Source organism: Phodopus roborovskii, unplaced genomic scaffold, assembly GCF_943737965.1.
Source record: "Phodopus roborovskii unplaced genomic scaffold, PHOROB, whole genome shotgun sequence".
NCBI lineage: Eukaryota > Metazoa > Chordata > Mammalia > Rodentia > Cricetidae > Phodopus > Phodopus roborovskii.
The window spans coordinates 27,766,929-27,786,870 of record NW_026126460.1 but is presented as its reverse complement, the minus strand read 5'-3'; the positions used below and the strand labels follow the sequence as shown (position 1 = coordinate 27,786,870).

Genomic DNA, 19,942 nt, shown 5'->3' with positions numbered 1-19,942 from the left:
CAGAGAGTGTGTACCTCTCCCCATTGTAAACCAGAGAGAAGGGACTTGCATGAAGTGTTGCACTGTTGCTGAGGCAGGTCCTGTGCAAACTTCAGTGCAAATCTTTGCAACACAGCTCCCATGAAGTTCTTCTAGCCCCCCACCCCTTCTCTCTCCCTTCCCCTGCAATTCAATTTCCTGTGTCACTTTCCCAGGGAAAAGTGATGGCATGCCATCATTCCCAAATACCTTCTCCTCCCCTAACCCCTGCATTTGTGAACCACATTAAAGGCACATTATACAACAGAATTCCATAACAAAACTCAACATCTGTATTTGATTCACTTCAAATGAGGCAACAGCCACAGTGTTGTATTAAAAGGGGGGAATGAGAGCTGGATGAAATTTTAGAAAGAAATTGTTAGTTTAGGCTCAGTAGAATCTGTTATCCAAAATGTAATGATGGTCAGTCCTCACTTTCTCTTTACTAGGTTTTGAAACTATAAACGTGTCAGCTAATGTTTTGGAAGGTAAAAAGCCAAAGGAAGTGACCCAGGAAGGATGGGATTACCACAAGGAAAAGTCACATTGTGCTTTAGGGGAAAAACACTTTAGAAAATACCGTACACCTTCGATGAAAACAGAAGGATCAAAGGAAAACATAGCAGAGAACATAGCTTTGCAAAGTCTCAATCCTTCAGCCAGGGCATCCCGCTGGAAAAGTGAAGCAGCAGAGGGGAGCAAGCAGCTGGCTGCAAACCACTCCTACCCTGAAAACATCAAAGGAGAAACTGAAACATCTCAGATGCTGTACATCCCTAGGGACGCTTATCTCTCCATGATTAAGAAAGATGGGCTTTCATTGTGTGGAGCTGTCACTGAGCAAGGCAGTAACCCCAGGGACCGTGGTGGCATGCAAAACTCTCTTCTAGTTGTTCAAAATGGAGAAGCCACCACAGGAGAGTATGCTACAAACTTAGCAGAATCAGTGCTGCAAGATGCCTTCATCAGATTGTCTCAGGAGCAACCGATACTCCCCGGGGAATCGTCTGTCAGTTTCTCTGAGGGAAGTTCTCTGATGCCTGGTGGCTGTTGTAGAAGAGATATGGTGGTCCCTCGTTCATGGGATGAGCTCCCCAAAATTGTCATTGTGCAGAGCCCAGACGGCAGTGACACTGCCCCAGAACCATGTGTCTCCTCCTGGCCTGAGATGGAAGTTTCTGTTGAAACCTCAGGCATCTTTTCCGGAGACAGCACCAGCAGATCCACTCAGAGTACCCTAGAAGTTGCACTAGCTTGTGCAGCCACTGTCATTGGAACCATTTCCAGTCCACAGGCCACAGAGAGACTCGCCATGGAGCAGGAATCCCTGATATCCAGCCATGCCCAGAGAGGCAGTGAGGTTCAGCAAACTCGAGTGCCCCAAGAGCCTTCTATAACTGAATACTCCTTCCCATCGGCTCTGTGTGGCATGACACAGGTGGCAAGTGCTGTCGCTGTCTGTGGCCTAGGTGAAAGAGAAGAGATGACATGTGCTATAGCTCCAAGGGACCTCTTGCCCACATCTGGAGTTGCTAAAGAAACATCCTCGATTGGTGGTTTAGCAACAGAGAGGAGCACAGAGCTGGGTAAGGAAGCCATTGCAGGGGCTCTGCTCAGGGAGGCTGCTCGGGTTTTAGCACGGCCTGATGCATACAGTAGCATTGGAGACCTCTTGGACTCTGTGAACAGGAGCATCATAGAAAGCACTTCCGAAACCCAAACCCTGTGCAAAGAAAACATTCAAAGGAATGAACTGGCACAGACCTTGTCCAATGTCATCCTCAAACATTCCATTGATGAAGTTCACCAGAGAAGTGCAATGGCTCAGCCTGCTGATGAAAGGCATCCCTATGGAACTCTGGACACCTTAATGGAAAGTGTGAACCAGCTGCTCCACAATGTGATCTGCTTCACGTTTAAAAAGATGCATCACGTTGTCACGCTTAGTGAACATCCCACTGACGTTTCTAAAGAAACCATCAGGTGGACAGAGTCGGAACCCTTGGGCTGCCAGTCATTTGATGATCAGGTTGCTGGTCAAGCATGGGCAAAAGCCTCAGCATGCTCCAGCAGTCATGCTCCTAGCAATGCACATGGCACTGGTCTTGTCATCAGTGATCTTGAGAATGCAGCTCCCAAGCAAAACAAGGGTGGAATAAGGCTGGGACTGTTCAATAACCCCAGGATGCAATCTGAATCCTCATTCAGTCACAGAATGCTTGATTCAACTGCTAAAACATCCCCCAAAGACATATATCTGAAAGGGATTGTGGGAGAGGATTCAAAGGCCCCTCACCACACGTTCAGTTATGATGGCAATGAACAGAGAGCATCTATAGAAATAGGAAAGCTGCCCAAAACAAGCAAGTGCTGCAGTGGCTCCCAGGAAACTGAAAGCAGCATCCTCCCAAACACCCAAGAGAAATACACTTGTGTCACACCCATAAACAACGAAGTTCAAGTCAGCCGATCCTTATTAGGGGATGACCTGGTGTTTCCTGCTCAATCTACACTACAGGAAAAGCAGTCTGAGGTCTACTGCATCGCAGACTTCGCCGAAGAATTGGCAGAGACTGTTGTCTCCATGGCAACCGAAATTGCAGCAATCTGCCTTGACAACTCCAATGGAAAACAGCCATGGTTTTGTGCTTGGAAAAGAGGGAACGAGTTTCTGGTGGCGCCTAATGGATCCTGCCGATCCTTGAAGAGGAAGAAGGAAAACTCAGGTGGTGGAAGCACTGTGAGGAAACACAAGCCACCTCGCCTCAGCGAAATCAAGAGAAAAACAGATGAGCATCCTGAGCTGAAAGAGAAGCTGATGAACAGAGTCATGGATGAGTCAATGAACCTGGAAGACACTCCTGATTCCGTCAGTACTTTTGCAAATGAAGTGGCAGCCAAGATCATGAACCTAACGGAGTTCTCCATGGTGGATGGTGTGTGGCAAGCCCAGAGTTGTTCCCGGAATCGGTTTCTAGGTGGTGATAGGTGGAGCAGGCTGAAGGCCTCCAGCTGCGAAAGCATCCCAGAGGAGGACTCTGATGCCAGGGTCTATGTAAACAGCCTGGGTTTAATGAATACCTTAAGCCAGCCAGTTAGTAGGGCCAGCTCAGTCTCCAAGCAGTCCAGCTGTGAGAGTATCACCGACGAGTTTTCCAGGTTCATGGTGAAACAGATGGAAAATGAAGGGAGAGGGTTTGAGTTACTGCTGGATTACTACGCTGGCAAAAATGCCAGCAGTATTCTGAGCTCAGCAGTGATGCAGGCATGCCAGAAAAATGACCGCCTCAATGTGAGGCCGAGCTGCCCCTCTAAGCAGTCTAGCACAGAGAGCATCACAGAGGAGTTCTACAGGTACATGCTGAGGGACATTGCCAAAGAAGGCAGAGATGGTACCTCCTCCAGACGAAGCAGCCAAGACTGGTCCACGGGCTTGCTGTCTCCTTCTGCCCGCTCCCCGCTGTGTTACAGACAGTCATCTATGCCTGACAGCAGGTCCCCATGCTCCAGATTAGCAGTAAATGTGCCAGTCAAAGCCAACTCCTTAGACGGCTTTGCCCAAAACTGCCCTCAAGATTCGCTAAACGTACAGCCAGTCAATAGGGCTTCCTCATCTGGTCTCTGCAAATCAGACTCTTGCTTGTATCGCAGAAGTGGCACTGACCAGATCACAAACATGCTAATCCATGAAACATGGGCTAGCTCCATTGAGGCTCTCATGAGGAAGAACAAGATTATTGTGGATGATGGCGAGGCAGCTGGTGTCAGTCCTGGTCCTGTTTCCAGTGGCTCTCCTTTGCAAGTAGAGAAGTGTACAAACATATTAGCCACCAACAGAGGACACAGGGCACCAACTCTGCTTGTACAGGAGTCTGTGGATTCTCAGAGAAAGGATGTTGTTCCTGGGAGCAATTGTTCCTCAGTGTCATCTCCAAGCAATACAGCTCCTGTTACAAAACTCAGTGGTTTTGATGCTGGAAGAGAAACTTCCTCATGCCACAATGCCATTGTTCTCAAAAACCCCAGGCAGACACTTAACTCAAGGGATGTACCTTTGATTCAGATAGAGACAGATCAGAAAGAAGAGGGCCTTGGAGAACATGAACCTATCCTTCCCCAAAGTGGCTCCCTAGAAGAAACAGATGGGCACCAACCTGAAGAAAACATCCCAAATGTGGCCAGAAGTGGAGACACAAACCTGAGAACCTGCCAAAGCTGTTGGTGAGTTAATCGTCCCTGAGACCAGATAGAGTGCATGTTCACCAGAGTTTACACTTCAATTAATGTTAGTCTAAATCAATGGTTCTCTACCTGTGGGTCACAACCCCTTTGAGATCAAACAATCTTTTCATAGGGCTATACATCAGACATCCTACATACAAGATATTTACATTATGATTGATAATAGTAGCAAAGTTATGAAGTAGCAACAAAAATAATTTTATTGGGATCACCACAATGTGAGGAACTCTATTAAAGGGCCCCAGCATTAGGAAGGTAAAGGACCTAAGAACAATTGTTCCAAATCTTAGGTAGGAGTGCAGTGACATTATTGATACACGAACAGAATTCCTGAGACAATAAATGACCTCCATGGGCCCCTGTGCTCATATAAAAGGGGAGGTATTACTCCTTATCCTTTGACATTTTTCCAACTTTCCTATGGCTGGGCCCGCTCTAATTTGTAGGCTTAGGTAATGGCCCCAATGTGCCTACTGTTCTATTCTATTTAGAATGCCTGATCTTCATCCTCATCTAAGATCAATAATCCCCCTGGTCATCTTGTGGAAATCTGTTCATATACCTGTAATAACTTTTGGCTCAAAATGCTGTATTTTTATTGCATGTTACTCATATGCCAGGAAGCGTTATGAATGGTTACTTGAACATATGAAACCAGACAGAACCTGATAAAGTTCCTGTACACCTTGCTATAAGCAAAAAAAAAAAATTCTTTTAGGCTAATCAAAATATATTTTGTAATGAACTGTGAATATTATTTAGGGCATTTCCTCAGCATTAGATAACTGAGGCAGTATTGAAATGGGACAGTTAACTATTTGGAATATAAAACTGATTTTTTTTTCTATACTGATGGCATAGTAAAATATCTGCCTACTGCAAAAAAAAAAAAAGGAGTAAATGAAGGAACAACAGGAAGGAAAGAGGAAAGAAGAGAAGGAGGGAGGAAAGGAGGGAGGTTGATTGAGTAACTTACTTTTTAACTTCCAGAACAAATTGAATTCATTTATATAACAGAAGAATCGCAGCATCATTCTCCTCATGAAAGCAAGTACTTTGATGGGTTGGTAGCTGAAATTATTCAAGGTGCTTTTCAATAAAAGGACACGATAGTAAGCAAGAACAATTTTTTCATTTGGAAATAGTTCAATTTCACTAAATTTTAGCTTTAAAATTTGAGATTCATTTTTTGCCATCTCTTCTCTAAAGAGTACCCTTTTCTGGCTTATTCTAAGAATTCTCTGTCGGGACCCTGTGTCCCACAAGTGTCAGCTCTTTCAGTGCATGGTGTAAATGGTGTAACTGTCACAGGGGTATGCAGAGTGTCTCTGGAAGCTGTCACCTGGACAGTGCTTCTGCAGAAGATTGCTCTGCAAGCAGCTGCAATGAAATGGGAATCAGGGGCAAAGTAATTATTTCCCTCAGGAATATGAGTTTCTTTCCTAACTTCCAGTTTCTGCATACTCCTCACAAGGTACCATTATATCATTCCTTTATTTTTAGCCCATAATTAAAGTTTATTGAAACAGAAAATTCAAACTTTGGAAACATACAGTGTAGTCTTTTCAGAGATGTATGCCTACAGTTCATCATTTACAAAAAAATGCAATATATATATATATATATATATATATACATATACATATATATATATCTATATATATATCTCAAATTGAACACAATACCACCAAATGCACCAGTTTTCTAAACTCTGTAACATTTATCCCTAAGCACTAGAGAATCATGTTGAGGTGTTAAAATACCCTCACCAGAGAGGGTTCTACATGGTGTCTTTGGTAGAGGGTCCAGTCAGATATGATGTCTTCCTGCTAGACATTTAGTGCTAAGAGCTTTTCTTTTCAATTATCTAGGATCTCAGAAGCACAGAAGGAGAATACAGCAAGTAAATAAATAAAATAAGGACCAAAAACACAAAGTTAAGACTAACAAAGTAGGCTGAATAAACAAAGAAATGAGGATTAATCAATAATTATTTGGCCATAGACAGTATTCTTCAAAGATTTTGCTCAAAGGACTATGAAGAAATATATCAGAGCTAAAAGTACAAAATAGCCAATATATCATTCTTCAGAATTGTTATATATAGAAATACTCAAAAAAAGAGAAACACTGGTTCCAGGTACCTGACTTAAAGTCAGCAGAAACCAAGGATGTCTAGTCAGTGAAGGTCACCAAAATAGAAAGTGCCATGAACTAAAAATATTCATCAAGCTTTATGGTTATAGATACAATCAAGTAGTGATTACAATTACACAGTTTTAAATTAAATGTCACTGATGCTATTCCTACAACAGACTTCACCTGGAAACATTGCAAACACTTCACACTCTGCACAAATAAAGCCATCATAGCTGACTCAGATTCTTGTCCCAAATTATCACCAAAGCTTCAACATCTCGCTTCAGGATACAGATACATGCATGGTTCTGTTTTTCATCAAATAAAGCAGAAATAATGCAGTATATCCCAGAAATTAATTGCAAAGCACAGAGACTAAGGAATGAATATCAATTTTGTTTTTGTGGAGCAATATAATCATCATACAACATGAACTATACTACCTTAAACTATATCAATTTGAACCAGTTTCCTAATCTCTTTCACTTGGGGTTATTCACGCAGATATTGGAATGATAATATAATTCTTAAATTTTAAATACTGATTTGTATACAAATCTCTTAATTAAATACTATTATGAACATTCAATAAACACACTTTGTTGTCATTGCTCTTTTTTGTATCATTTGACTGAAGGTATATGGTGGCCTTTATTTCAGGAGATGTCTTTTTCCCATGGGGAAACCTGTAATGGACAATGTGAGAGTTATATTAAAACAAGAGAATTCCTAGGATTGCCAAGCAGAAAAATTAGTCACTGTTCAGTTACATTTGCAGAGCTCAGAGTTGCTATCATGGGATTTGATTTGTCAGAAGAGCTGGAAACAGAACTTCATTCTCCGTAAAAGAGTTCAGCCCACTTACATGCAAGAGTAGGGAATGTGACATAGTCTCAATGTTGTTTGAAGATGGAGAATGATTAAGTCCTGAAGATATTTTTAGGCTCTTCTCTGAAGGACATCTTCATGTTTCTTTAAAATGTGGTTAAAATTCAACACAATGAAATAAAAACTACTTTCTTACTTTTTGATTACTTGATAAATGAGTTACAGTTGAAGAGCCATTGTGGAAATCACTCCTAAATGGAACTATTTATTAATCAATCATTAGTGTCATATTTTGAAGATGTATAGATTACAGTTCTTGGTTCTTTAAAGTGGCTTTTATCAGTGGAATATGGTAAGCCATTGACTATCAAAACATATTTCTAAAAAACACACAGGATAAAGTAAAACTATCTAAAATCTTAAAATTCAAAATGTTCTTATATGTTGACAAATCTCTCATAAGCATAGGATTTTCCTAATAAAACAACATGACTTCAAAGAAAAAAAATCTCACAAAATTCAGCAGTAAGAACAATCTAAGCAATAGTGGAGAGGCTTCCTTAAATGCCCTTCCCTGATAATGAAATTGATGACCACCTTATATTCCATCCTAGAGCCTTCATCTAGCAGCTGATGGAAGCAAAAGCAGGCACCCACAGCTAAATACTGAGCTGAACTTTTGGAATCCAGTTACAGACAGGGAGGAGTGATGAGCAAAGGAGTCAAGACCAGACTGGAGAAACCCACATAAACTGCTGATCTAAACAAGGGGAAGCTCATGAACTCCAGTCTAATATGTGGGAAACTAGTATAGGATCAAACCAGACTCCCTGAATGTAGTGTTATTTTGGAGGAATGGGTAGTCTATGGGGCCTCTGGTAGGGGATCATTATCCCTAATATAAGAATGGACTTTGGGAGCCTATTCTACATAAAGGGATACTCTCTCAACCTAGACACATGTGGGAAGGCCTGGACCCTGCTCCAAATGATATGACAGACTTTGAAGACTCCCCATGGAAGATGTCACCCTCCCTAGGTAGAAGAAAGGGGATGGGATGGGGGTTGAGGGGGGGGACAGGGAAGGACGGGAGGGTGTGGAAACTGGGATTGACATGTAAAACAAGCTTATTTCAAATTTGAATTTAAAAAATTATAAAAAAAATCAGCCGTAAGAAAATAAACAACTTATTAGAAAATTAAAGGTTCAAGGGTAGAAGGCTAGATTCCCAACTATATATAATCATTGGGAAGAGAGCCCATTACAAAGGCCTTGTGTGATCTTTGTATCCACCTATGATTGGATTCATTGTTTGACCACATTATTGGGATGTGATGTAAATGTAAGTGTGTATAGTTGGAAGTAGTAGGCTGTCTGAGAAGTGTCCATAGGTGATGTAAACTTAGGTGTGTCTAGTTAGAAGAAGTAAGTTGTCTGAGAAGTGTCCATAGAAGCTGTATCTTGTGTTTGTCTGTCTCCTTACTCCTTGTCTGCAATGAAGAGAACAGCTCTACTCTAACCCATGATGCTGTCTTGATATCCAGCCTTACCATATATGAGCCCAAAAAAGCAACATAACCAGGAAGCCACCAACTGAACCCTCTTAAACTTAAGCTTAAATGGACCTCCCTCCCCTCCTTTATTTCTCTCAGGTATCTGACACAACGACAAAAGGCTACACAATGCTCAGCTATTGTGTGCCATTAAGAAATTTCAACTTCAAACAATTGAATGCAGCAAATATCTATTAAGACTAACAAAATCCAAACCACTGACAATTCCAGTTCCTGTCTAGGATTCCTTATGGATCTAAAGTAAAGGATGAAAAATAAGAGATTTTAAAAGGCCAAATAGCCCTCAGGACAATGAGTATTATCAAGCATAATGATGTTTTCTGCTTGTACATGGAACCACCTAAGTAACAAAGCATCATATGATAATTTTAAAAGCAAGAAGGAGAAATAGACACAGAAATGTAACATTCTTCTTTTAATAATTCATGAGATAATAAAAATATGTAAACATGCTATAAATGTGTGCACATATTTATAAGAGAAGCAACAGCAAGGACACTTCCAGATACAACAGGGCACATACAAATAATGAAGTCAGAGATGAGGCAACACACATAAGTCTAGCTCAAGCTCCTTCGTGACAAAATCCCAGTGCAGAAGGGGACCAAGTGGACAAGAAATCCCACCACTGGCTGAAGAGTTGCTGGAAGGGTGCTGGCTTTCTTTATTGATGTGACCTTTAGTAAACTGGCCACACACCAAGGCAGACACCACTCCCAAAGCTAGCTGGGCAACAAACTGGACTCATGGGAAAAGAAGGGGTTAAAAGAGGGAGGCAGGAGGGAGGACCTAGTCCCTACTCCAAATGACTTGACAGATTTTGTTGGTCCATCCTGGAAGGCATCACCCTCCCAGTGGAGGTGGGGGAGGGAATGGGATGGGAGGGTGGAGCTGGGGGGGGAATTGGATGGGAGGGTGGAGCTGGGGGGATAGGAAGGAGGGAGAGAGAGTGGGAGGGAGGGAGGGAGGGAGGAAGGGAAGGAGGGAGAACTGGGATCGATATGTAAAATAAGAAAAAATAAATACATAAAGAGGAAGACTTCTCAAAGTTGGGAGGAAGAAGTGGAAAAATGTAGAGAGAAATTAGATAATCAAAGTGAATACATCAAAATATATTGTATGAAATTCTCAAAACTTAGTAAAATATTGATTTAAAAAGGAGCAACATTCACAATCAACTCAATCTATACAATTTAAGAACAGGCTGTCCCAACAGGAAAGTACACATTTTTCAAGTGTACTTAAAACGTTTGTGAAGATGTGTCATAAGCCAGAAAGCAAGTCAATATGTTTAAAAGAATCTAAAACATAAAGAATATGTTCTCTGATCACTCTGGAATTAACTCAAAAGTTGATGATAAAGGATGTATATAAAATATTCCACAACAATTAGACATTGATAAATTTACAAATTAATAAATTAACTATTGCTCACAGGGGAAGTTGAAATAAACTCCAAATGAAAAATGCCAAGTATTTAAAATTTGTTATATGATGGTTATGCTACTTAGGAAAGACATCTATACTTTTAAATGTTTCTTTTTTTTTTTTTAATCAGAACAGTTTATCATCTATGTACTAAATGCCCATCATCAAAAACTAGAAAAGATCAGGGATGGTGCCATAACTTCATGGATAAAGCCTGTGTTTGATCCCCAGGACCCACATAGCAGAAGGAGACAGACTCCTATAACTATCCTCACACTAACGTATACAAAATAAACCAATAAATTCAATAAAAAATCTTTTAAAAGATTATCAAATTAAGTTTAAAAGAATACCTGAAAGTAAATAATTAAAATGTGAGCAAATATCAATGATTGTAAAAAAAAAAAAAACTTAATGAAATCTAATGTTCTTTTTACCTCAAATCCTGGTGAATATGTGCACACATATGCATTTAACATTCAAATAAAATATGTAACAAGTGAAAAATGTTTGCTATCATTTCTCCTTTCAAAGGGATCTCTATGCTAATAAACAGCTGCATGGTACCAGTTGTGTGCTTAAACTGCTGCCTTCTACCTGTGCCAAGTGATCTCTACTTTTTATTTATGATGATGGCTTAAAATAACACAGGTTATGTTAAAAGAAAAACTGACCGAAGGAAATCTTATGACTATGATACAGATGGCAAGTAGGCGTGTGAGATAAAAATCAGGAGAGGCTTGTTTTCAACGTGGAGGTTGGACAATTGGCTTTGACATGGCCACAGTCTTCTGAAGCTCTTGTGGGAACTGAGGAGTCAGAAGGGAGGCTGACAGATGACATACATCTGCATCACACTTGTGTACATTATTCTACAATAAATAAGCAAGGCTATAAGCTTCTCCTGAAAGCAAACAAAAACTAGCACTCTGGGTAATCATCACTGGTTCTGAATTTCCATTTTATGGCACAGATGTGAGGTTTACTGTAAATAGAGCATGAAATTGAGATAAAATAAAATGTGCTGACAGACTTATTTGTTAACCTGGATATTCTATGTCAGTCACTGGGGCTCAGATCCCTTTTTAGCAAGAAATATCCTGGAGTCAATTTTACTATAGTGAAATATCCTAAATTAATAAGGCATTGGGCCCAAAATTGCTTTCAATTGGGTGAATAGATGGAGCCAGAAGCCCTCTCCTTTATTTACGTTTTTTTTGTTTTGTTTTGTTTTTTTGTTTGTTTGTTTTTTGTTTTTTTTTTTTTTGGTTTTTGATTTTATGTTTTTTCTTCTTGTTGTTGTAATTAAACACTATTTCCTTGACCACACCATCCTCTCTCTTTCACTTATTCAAATCTCAATATTGTAGGAAGCAAAGCCATTCCTCTTAAGTGGGAGGACATCCTAAGGACAACCACACCATGACACCATCCCTATCCCCAGTGTTTTCAGAGGGGGCTCGCTACCAGGCCTGAGTCCACAAGATGCAAGGCAAGACCCAACTCCCTCAGTTTCCCTCTGACCTCCACAGGTCCCATGGCATGTGTACACCACCACCACCCTAACACATACACAAGTAAATAAACAAATAAATAAATGAATAAATAAATTAAATAAACATCACTACAATGATTTTTTTTTTCAACTTACTTTGAAAATAAGGAAAGCCAGTAGACAATGATAAGTGGAAGATAAAAGAAAGCTGCTGGAGTTTAATTGTGAGAACAAAAAGTGGTACCCAGCTTCAAAGGGAGTGGCTGCCTAAAGGGAGACTCTGCCGTGTCCAACATTGTGCCTGGTGTGTGGAGATGTAGGCTCATGGGTGCCCAGTGTGTGCTCTGAGAACGGTTCCATGCTGCACCTCTTCAATTGGTAATAATAACTTGATGTCTACAGCGACAGCCTCGAGAACAGAGAGGAACCAGAAGCCGAAGTCTTGAAAGAAGCCAGACCCACGGACGAGCCCCCCAACCCTCCGAGTAGCAGTGAGGAGAGTACAGGCAGCTGGTCCCAGCTGGCCAATGAGGAAGACAACCCAGATGACACAAGTAGCTTTCTGCAGCTCAGCGAGCGGTCCATGAGGTACGTATCTCCCCTTCTCTTGGCTTGTTAAAGAAGTCAGCCTCGATGAAGACTCCAAAACTGTGTGTTATAGTTCAGTGCCAGGTGTCCTTAACAGAAAAGCGAGGGTAAAAAAGGGGGGAGGTATGCTGGTTGACCAAGGTGTGTGCTTACCAAGATTTGGACTAAAAACTATCTTAATATCTAGTATTTGAATCACCTTTGCCACGCTTAATAGTTAGCTATGTCCTATTTCCCAAAAGTCACAGCAAGTACATCCAGTGCTAAGAACTGTGTGTTTGTTTTCATGGGAGCTGGTATTAAGATTTGTGAGTTTGAACTATCTGGTTCATTTGTATTTCAGATGCAACACAGGCTGGGTTTACATGAAGCCTACTATTTCCACATTGTGTTGTGGGGGTTTCCCTAACTAGTCCCTTCCTTTATCTTCCCTGCTCTCTGTACTGTTTCTAGAAAAAGCTAGAAAGTGGCATCTAGGTGTAACTGCTAAAGTGATCTTTTATTTCAAAGCCTTTTTGACCCTATTAAGATCACAGACTGTCCAGAGAGGCCAGCTGGAATGTGAGGCTGAAACATCTGGGTGTAGATAAAAGATCTTCAAATGTTCTATTTCTGTCTGTACAGCCTAAGATTTATGGACATTTTACAATAAATAATTGGTCTCAAATTTCAAATATTCCCATAAAATGTTATAAAACAGGAGAAAAATGATAACTTAAATCTTTGGACATGGAATGTCAGCTTTGAGGCTGTAACTTTCTCCAGGGCTTTGTCTAAAACTCTGGGCAAGGAATGTCAGGTTGAGAGAGCCTTCTTGGTGACTCACAGAAGTCTTGAAGGGACAAAGCCCCATTACATGACACATTAGAAGCCACTACTGCAAAACCTGACTTGGAAAAGATATTTCTGGAAAATGCAGAATGTGTGAGGAGACTCAGTGTGTTTGGTAAGAATTGGATTGCTTCTATTTCACAAGTACTAAAAATTGTCTCAATGGTACTATGTTTCAGAGAGTATATTCCTGGCTCCTAAGTAAACCATATGTTGATTATGCAACTTATAATAGTGTCATTATATACATTATTCTTTCTCTCTGGGACACAGGTGTCACATCTCACTCCTTCTCTGAGATTGAAAACCCCTTACCCTAATTTGTACTTGTAAATACTAAAGACCTCTAGGGCAAAAAAGAAGTGAAATGTATGTTCAATGGAATCCCATAGAATATCTCCAAGAAAAAAAATCCTCCATGTAACAAAGGGAGATTGTGGATCCCTGGCCTCTTTCTAGATACAGGGAGCAGATAGATAATCATTAGGATGTTTTCAACAGTCAGATTTTCAGAAATATATTCAAGTTTGTAAGCATACCCAAAGCAACAAAGTTTCTTGATGGATACCCCCTTGATTTACCACTTCAGAAATCATAAATTACTATCCGCATTACGGTCACAAGCATAATTGGCTTCCATCTTATGTCTTCCTTTAATTTATTCAAACATCAATACCAATGCAGGTGAGACACAAACCCATAGTTCCCTGGGGAACAATAAAGGACCCCTGCCTACAATGGTCCATCAGTATCAATAGTGTGGCCAAGGGTGGAGACAGGCATTAATATGTAAACTTTTGCTTTGTCAGCAATGGCAACAGTAGTGCCACTAGCAGTCTTGGCATTATGGACCTGGACATTTATCAGGAAAGCATATCATCTTCTCCCATGATTAAGTAAGTAGCTATGTGACTCAGTGACTGACAGCACCACTTCAATTCCATCTGGCAATCCATCGTGATCATGAAGGTTGTGCCTAGCCACCAACTCATTATGTCTGTGCCACTGTGGTTCCATGTCACTGGAAGACTAAGGTCTAGAATAGGCCCATACCCATCATTGCCTGATTTCTTGGTTTCAAATGTGTCCCTTAAAAAATAGCCACTGCAGAGAAAGCTTACCAATATAGTCAGAAGGATAGACCATCTTACCTATTTTGATTTACAGAAACAACATACAGAATCATTCAAATTGTATCATGCCTCCCTCAGAAAAATATTCAAAAACCTTTGCCATAGAACACAGTGATTTCAGTAAAATTAGTTATGAGTGGCTTTTTCTTTGCTTGTGGACACTGGGGGATTACCAATATGGAATATATCTAATGGCAATGATTGGCATGAGGGAGATATCATCCCCATGCAATAACTGTGCTCTCTCGATATGCTATCTTCTCAGAGAAGATGCATAAGATGTACTATATAAAATAACACAGACCAGGAGGGCAACCTGAGTTTATATAACAATTACTTGAATTTGTGATTATTCTGGAAAATTAACTGAGTTGTATTCTAATTTTGGTTATGATGACACAGAATATCATTTGGATATTCAGAACTAATAAAGTCATATAGCTTTAATGCTGATCCTCTCATCAGAAATCTAATGTGTTTCCCTGTGGCTAACTACAGATTTATTTATTTTATTTCACCTCTGATTAGGTATATTCTTCGGTGATTGGAGGTTGCCACACCCTTCATCATTTTTATTACTCGAAAGCAAACACATACGTGCTCTTTTTTTAGAACTGAAAACAAATTCAACAAAAATTACTTTGTGGTGGAGAGCTTACTACGCTCTCCATCTTTCTTAGTAATATGAAACTATAACTTCAGGAAAATCTAGTATTGAGGGAAAGAGAAGATAGCCTCCATCCCTATCCAGCAGCCCAACATTAACAAAAACAGAAATTGCACCTCCCTTGCTGCTACGTTGTTTATACTACTTGCAGAGAGACCAATCAGTGGCTCTAAACCCTTAGAAAATTGACATTCCTGCAAATAATTACTTATGAATGGAAGCATGGCTATCCTCTCTCTGTGTCTCTGTCTCTCTCCATCTCTCTCTGCCTCTCTGTCTGTCTCTCTTCTCTCTCTCTCTCTCTCTCTCTCTGTGTGTGTGTGTGTGTGTGCCTGTGAAATTTGCCTCACTGATGGAATTTATCCATACACTAGAATGCATGATCGTAACAGTAACAGAGAATATAAGAAAATCTATCACCAAAAGACACATTTGTAAAAGCCTCATTCCAATTTTCTAGAACCTAGAAAAATATAGGTCATCTACCAGCTTTCCAAGATGGTCACTTCTCTTCAGCTCCTGAGCCGCCTGGGTTTATTTCAGGAGCCTTTACAGGGTCCCCCACTACACACAGGGTTCTATAGTAAGTATGCATGGTGCAGAAAACCTCCAAATATTAAACATGACCACAGCTAAGGAGAGGCTTTGTTTCGTTATGAGGCACTTGTTATTTAAAAAAAAAAATCTCCAGCCTGTTCAATCTCCACCAAATAAAAATAATGGAAAAAGAATAAAGGCGCTGTTATTGAAACATTCTGTTTCAGTATTTAAGTTTCCCAGTTTGTTGGTTGTCCTTATTCCAGCTTGCAGAACCATATGTATGTATAAACTATTTTTCTACTCTAAAATTCAAATGTACGTCATTGCCACAGTATAGAGAAACACATTGTGACAAAACAGAAAAATACAGTCAATTAAGAGACTGGTAAAAGGCAGTAGGATGAATCTCCAAATTACAGCCAGTTGCCTCAAGTCACTCTTGAACTGTTCAATCCTGTGGAGGTCCATGGAAAAGGAGTTGAAGAGTAAAGAAAAATGTAATTCTCAAAATCTCCCCCACAGACTCCTACCTAATGCCTTTCAAGACACACAGGACCTGTCTTTGATGGTAGGAACACTGACTGCAGACTCAGCTGTCCTATGTAGCACCCACCTGGTTCTACTTTGTTCCATGAAAGTCATAAGAATGTGTTGCAGAAGTTTGTAGCTCAGAAAGACCCATCACCTCATCTTCCATTACAGCTTCTTCTTCCAAGGCATTACCAACCATATATTGTTGTTTTCCTCCCCAAGTGAATTAGTAGAAGAAAAGGAGAATCTTAAAGAGCAACCAGAAAGCGTCAAGGGTGAGCCATATTCTTGTCCTTTTGATACACAATTGCCTGGGGTGTCCCTTTTGAAAGCAGAGTGACAGTGTGGTTGTGTCTGTTCAGAACATGCCTCTGGACTGTCAGCGAGAGCAGCCAGTCCCCAGAGGAGCCTTCTGGTGATCAACTTTGACCTGGAGCCAGAGTGTCCTGATGCTGAGCTCCGAGCCACCCTTCAGTGGATAGCTGCCTCAGAACTCGGGATCCCCACAATCTACTTCAAGAAATCTCAGGAAAGCAGAATTGAAAAGGTACCATGTTCTGTGTCTGGGTGAAATAACAAGACAGTTTTGTGCTTTTTCTCACTGCTGGAAACCCAGTGGATGCCCATTTAACTCTCATGAACTTGGAGTGTTTAATCTTGAGTTCTTTCAACCAAAAAAAAAAAAAATCCTTGTAAAGACTTTCAAGCCCCCAGCCGTGGTGATACATACACACCATGGCTTCACTGACCTTCAGTTTCTTAAACAGTTGCTGATAAAGAGGAAAAGAACTGAGGAGACAGGAGCTTTTTCAAAGTTGTGTTACAGCTCTAAACTCTATTTTTGCTCCAAAACACTCTTGAATAATTCCTTATTAAAATGTGTCTCTCTCAGTTAAATAACATTAAGGGTTGCAATCGTCAGTTTTGTTTTGTTTTGTTTTTCTAATGTGCGATTGAGCTTTAATGTTCAGTGCCAAAATCCAGCATCCTGGGATAAAGCCCTTACCTTCTTGCCCACAGACATGGAAATTAGAATGGTTTCAAAATCTCTATAACCCCAGCCAATTGGATCAGCTGCTGGAGGGCTCATTCCCTTGGCCTCTCCCACATCCACCTCTTTCCAACCAGTAATTCATTCTTCTTTTTCCATCTAAGTCCACCCAGCCCAGGCATCTTCCTAATGATCCTTGCTTTGTTAGCAAAGCGATGCAGGGCTCACTAATTCTTTAACTTTCCCTTCAATCTTCCCACCCCAGCAGTCACTTTCCATGCATGCATGTTTAGTGAGTTCTCCACTGTTGCAAGAGCGGGGTTAGGGGGTTTTTATTGATGTGTTAATATGTAAACTATGTCTTAACTTGGTATTTGTCTACATCTACCAGGTTTTCAGTTTTAAAACCAATATCTTTCTTTGTTTATAACTGTGTTTCTGAGGAGATAGAAGTTTCTGCTGTTACTGGGGAAAACACTGGATGATCTTTTATCCACTCTTGTCAACCAGCTCAAGGAACACAAATCTTACTGATGCAGTCTTAAGGACTAAAATGCCCAAGTTATGTTCTGAGTCAATGAAGCCTCTCTGCACATAATGGCTTTGATATAACTGGGCACCACCTTTCCTTGTCTATAACTGGATTGGTTAAATAAAGGAAACTTATATAACACTTAGACATTCTTTTCTCAGTATCAAGGTCTGAGGCTCAATTCTATTTGTTTTTAATTAAACAAGTAATTAAGTAGGCATTTTAAGAGTGTGGAAAAGAGAGCACTAAAGATAGTGTGCAAAATCAGCAACATTTCTTTAGCTCCTCCTCTTCCCAGAGAAAAGAAACCGTAAGTTCAGAAGATGCCATCTGCCTGCTGTCAGAACTAAGGGCATCCACAGACCACAGACCACAAATGAATATCCTACATCTTTTTGTTGCTGTTGTTTTGTGTCTGTTTGAGACAAGGTCTTATGTAGTTCAAGGCCTTGAATTCTTTGTGAAGGAGGTGAAGACCTTGAACCTATTTTATTTTTAATTATGGGAGGTTGCATATGCCTGTGAGCTTAGGTGTCCCTGAAGTTAGAAGAGAATATCTGACCCTCTGGAGTTACAGGCTATTGCAAGCTTTACAATATGGGAGCCAGGAAAAGAACTTGATCCTTCTACGAGAGTGGGATGTGCCGTTAAGTGCTGATCCATCTCTCCAACACCAAACTTGAACTTCCGAGCTCTGTGCCTGAACCTCTCATGTGTTGGTTTGTGTTGTTCTGGGAATTGAACCCATGGCTTCATGCACATTAGGGAACACTAACAACTGAGTTACATCTGAAGTCCAGTAGCCTATCCTTTTTTCTGGGAATCTGGATTTAATTCTCTCAACAACCAATTTAGTCAATATGTATCTATTTGTGGCAGTCTCAGCTTACTAACCTTCCTGCTCGTGATAACAGAAGCATGTGGTAAAGAGGAAAGAGGCCACATGAACACTAGAACAACTCATCTTTTCTGAGATGCCTTGAAAACTTGGCCTTGGACCAGGAAGGCACTTACGGACATTAAAAACTGAATCCCAGAAAAGGCAAATTCCAAGTACTCCAGATGCCCAGTGAATTGTAGGTTCTAATGACTCAAGGTGCCTTCATTTCCCAGACTTCCCCTTCATTTGAATTTTATTTAATCATTAGACAGCTACACGCCCTTGAATGTCATACATTCAAGACATCCATTAAACATTCCTAGAGTGCCAGGTAGTGGCCTAAGCTCCAGGACCCAGGCTACAAAAAAAGCAAATGCTCCTGCTATTTCAGAGCTTGCATTTCAGTCCAGAAAGAATAAACAGAGATGTGTCTAAACCACACCCATGAATTTAATAAGCACAAAACAGAATCAGCTTGGAGATATATTCACAACTCAAATCCATCAGTTCCTTCTAGCCATTCAAAAACCACTAAAGTCTAGGAATTTTCCCTGGTGAACACTCTTGGTACTTCTGACACCTGATAACCTAAAACAGTTTACAAACTTAGTTCTCGACAATCTTGACATCGGGTCAATTTAATCCAGTTAACTGATGACAAAAGAAATAAATAGTAAATAAATAACTGTCATTAGCAGAATTATTTTTTTAAAATCTTTTTTAAACTAGCTACTTATCAGGGTTTTTGATGGGGGAGTGTTTTGGGTTTGTTGTTGTTGTTGTTGTTGTTGTTTTGTTTTAAAGCAGAAATCATTGTTCTTCAGCTTTTTTTCCTTCTGTAAAAGCTCAGTGAGCTTCTGAAATCTGAGCTAAGCCATTGTCTGGCATCAGAGTAAACATGGCATACTGCTTGTCTTTAAACTTGCATTGAGAATGGTTCACTTTCCTTGGAAGCAGTGTAAAGAAAGGAAATAGATGGACCCTTACCTTCCTATGGAAGTGAGAGAACAGAAACGGGCTCCCCTCTAATTTCTTATTCTATTCTGCACGCAAAGTGGTGGAGGGACAATGAAAGGAAACATTGATGATTCGGACTGACTGTTGACTCAAATCCCCTTCTGAAAAAATAAAAAACACGGGAGTTAAAATAGCAGCTGTAAACAAAGGCAAAGGAAAGAAAAAGGAAAAAGCCTACAAATTGGATCCTAAGACTTTTCATTAGTAAACAAAATATGCTGTCTTGCATTGAATCTTTCATCAGAAATCTCAAATTGGATGGAGGGTGGGGGGTAGCATCATCCCAGAAAGCCTTCCAAGTCAGAGCCTTGCCAGTCAGTTCAGAATCTCTGAAGTAAGACCCAAATCCCAGGTCCTGGTCAAAGTCTAGAATTCCAAGATCCAGTCCAAGTTCAGACTCTGGGTTTTATAGGCGGTAACTTCAGATATAAAATAGGGATCCACTCACTCTTACTTAATGAAATCTAATTTCTGTCTTGGAGCAAAAGATAGTGACAGCTTTCAG

The 19,942-nt window shown here is 40.4% G+C and overlaps 1 protein-coding gene across 1 annotated transcript in view; it reads left to right on the top strand.

The window, feature by feature from the left end:
• The window catches only part of Sphkap (SPHK1 interactor, AKAP domain containing), a 93,382-nt gene that overhangs the window by 69,110 nt on the left and 4,330 nt on the right, over window positions 1-19,942 (top strand). The window contains exons 6-10 of the mRNA XM_051190603.1: window positions 471-4,242; window positions 12,130-12,315; window positions 13,956-14,042; window positions 16,240-16,292; window positions 16,380-16,564. Coding sequence (XP_051046560.1) covers window positions 471-4,242; window positions 12,130-12,315; window positions 13,956-14,042; window positions 16,240-16,292; window positions 16,380-16,564 — 4,283 coding nt within the window. The remainder of the gene's footprint in view (window positions 1-470; window positions 4,243-12,129; window positions 12,316-13,955; window positions 14,043-16,239; window positions 16,293-16,379; window positions 16,565-19,942) is intronic.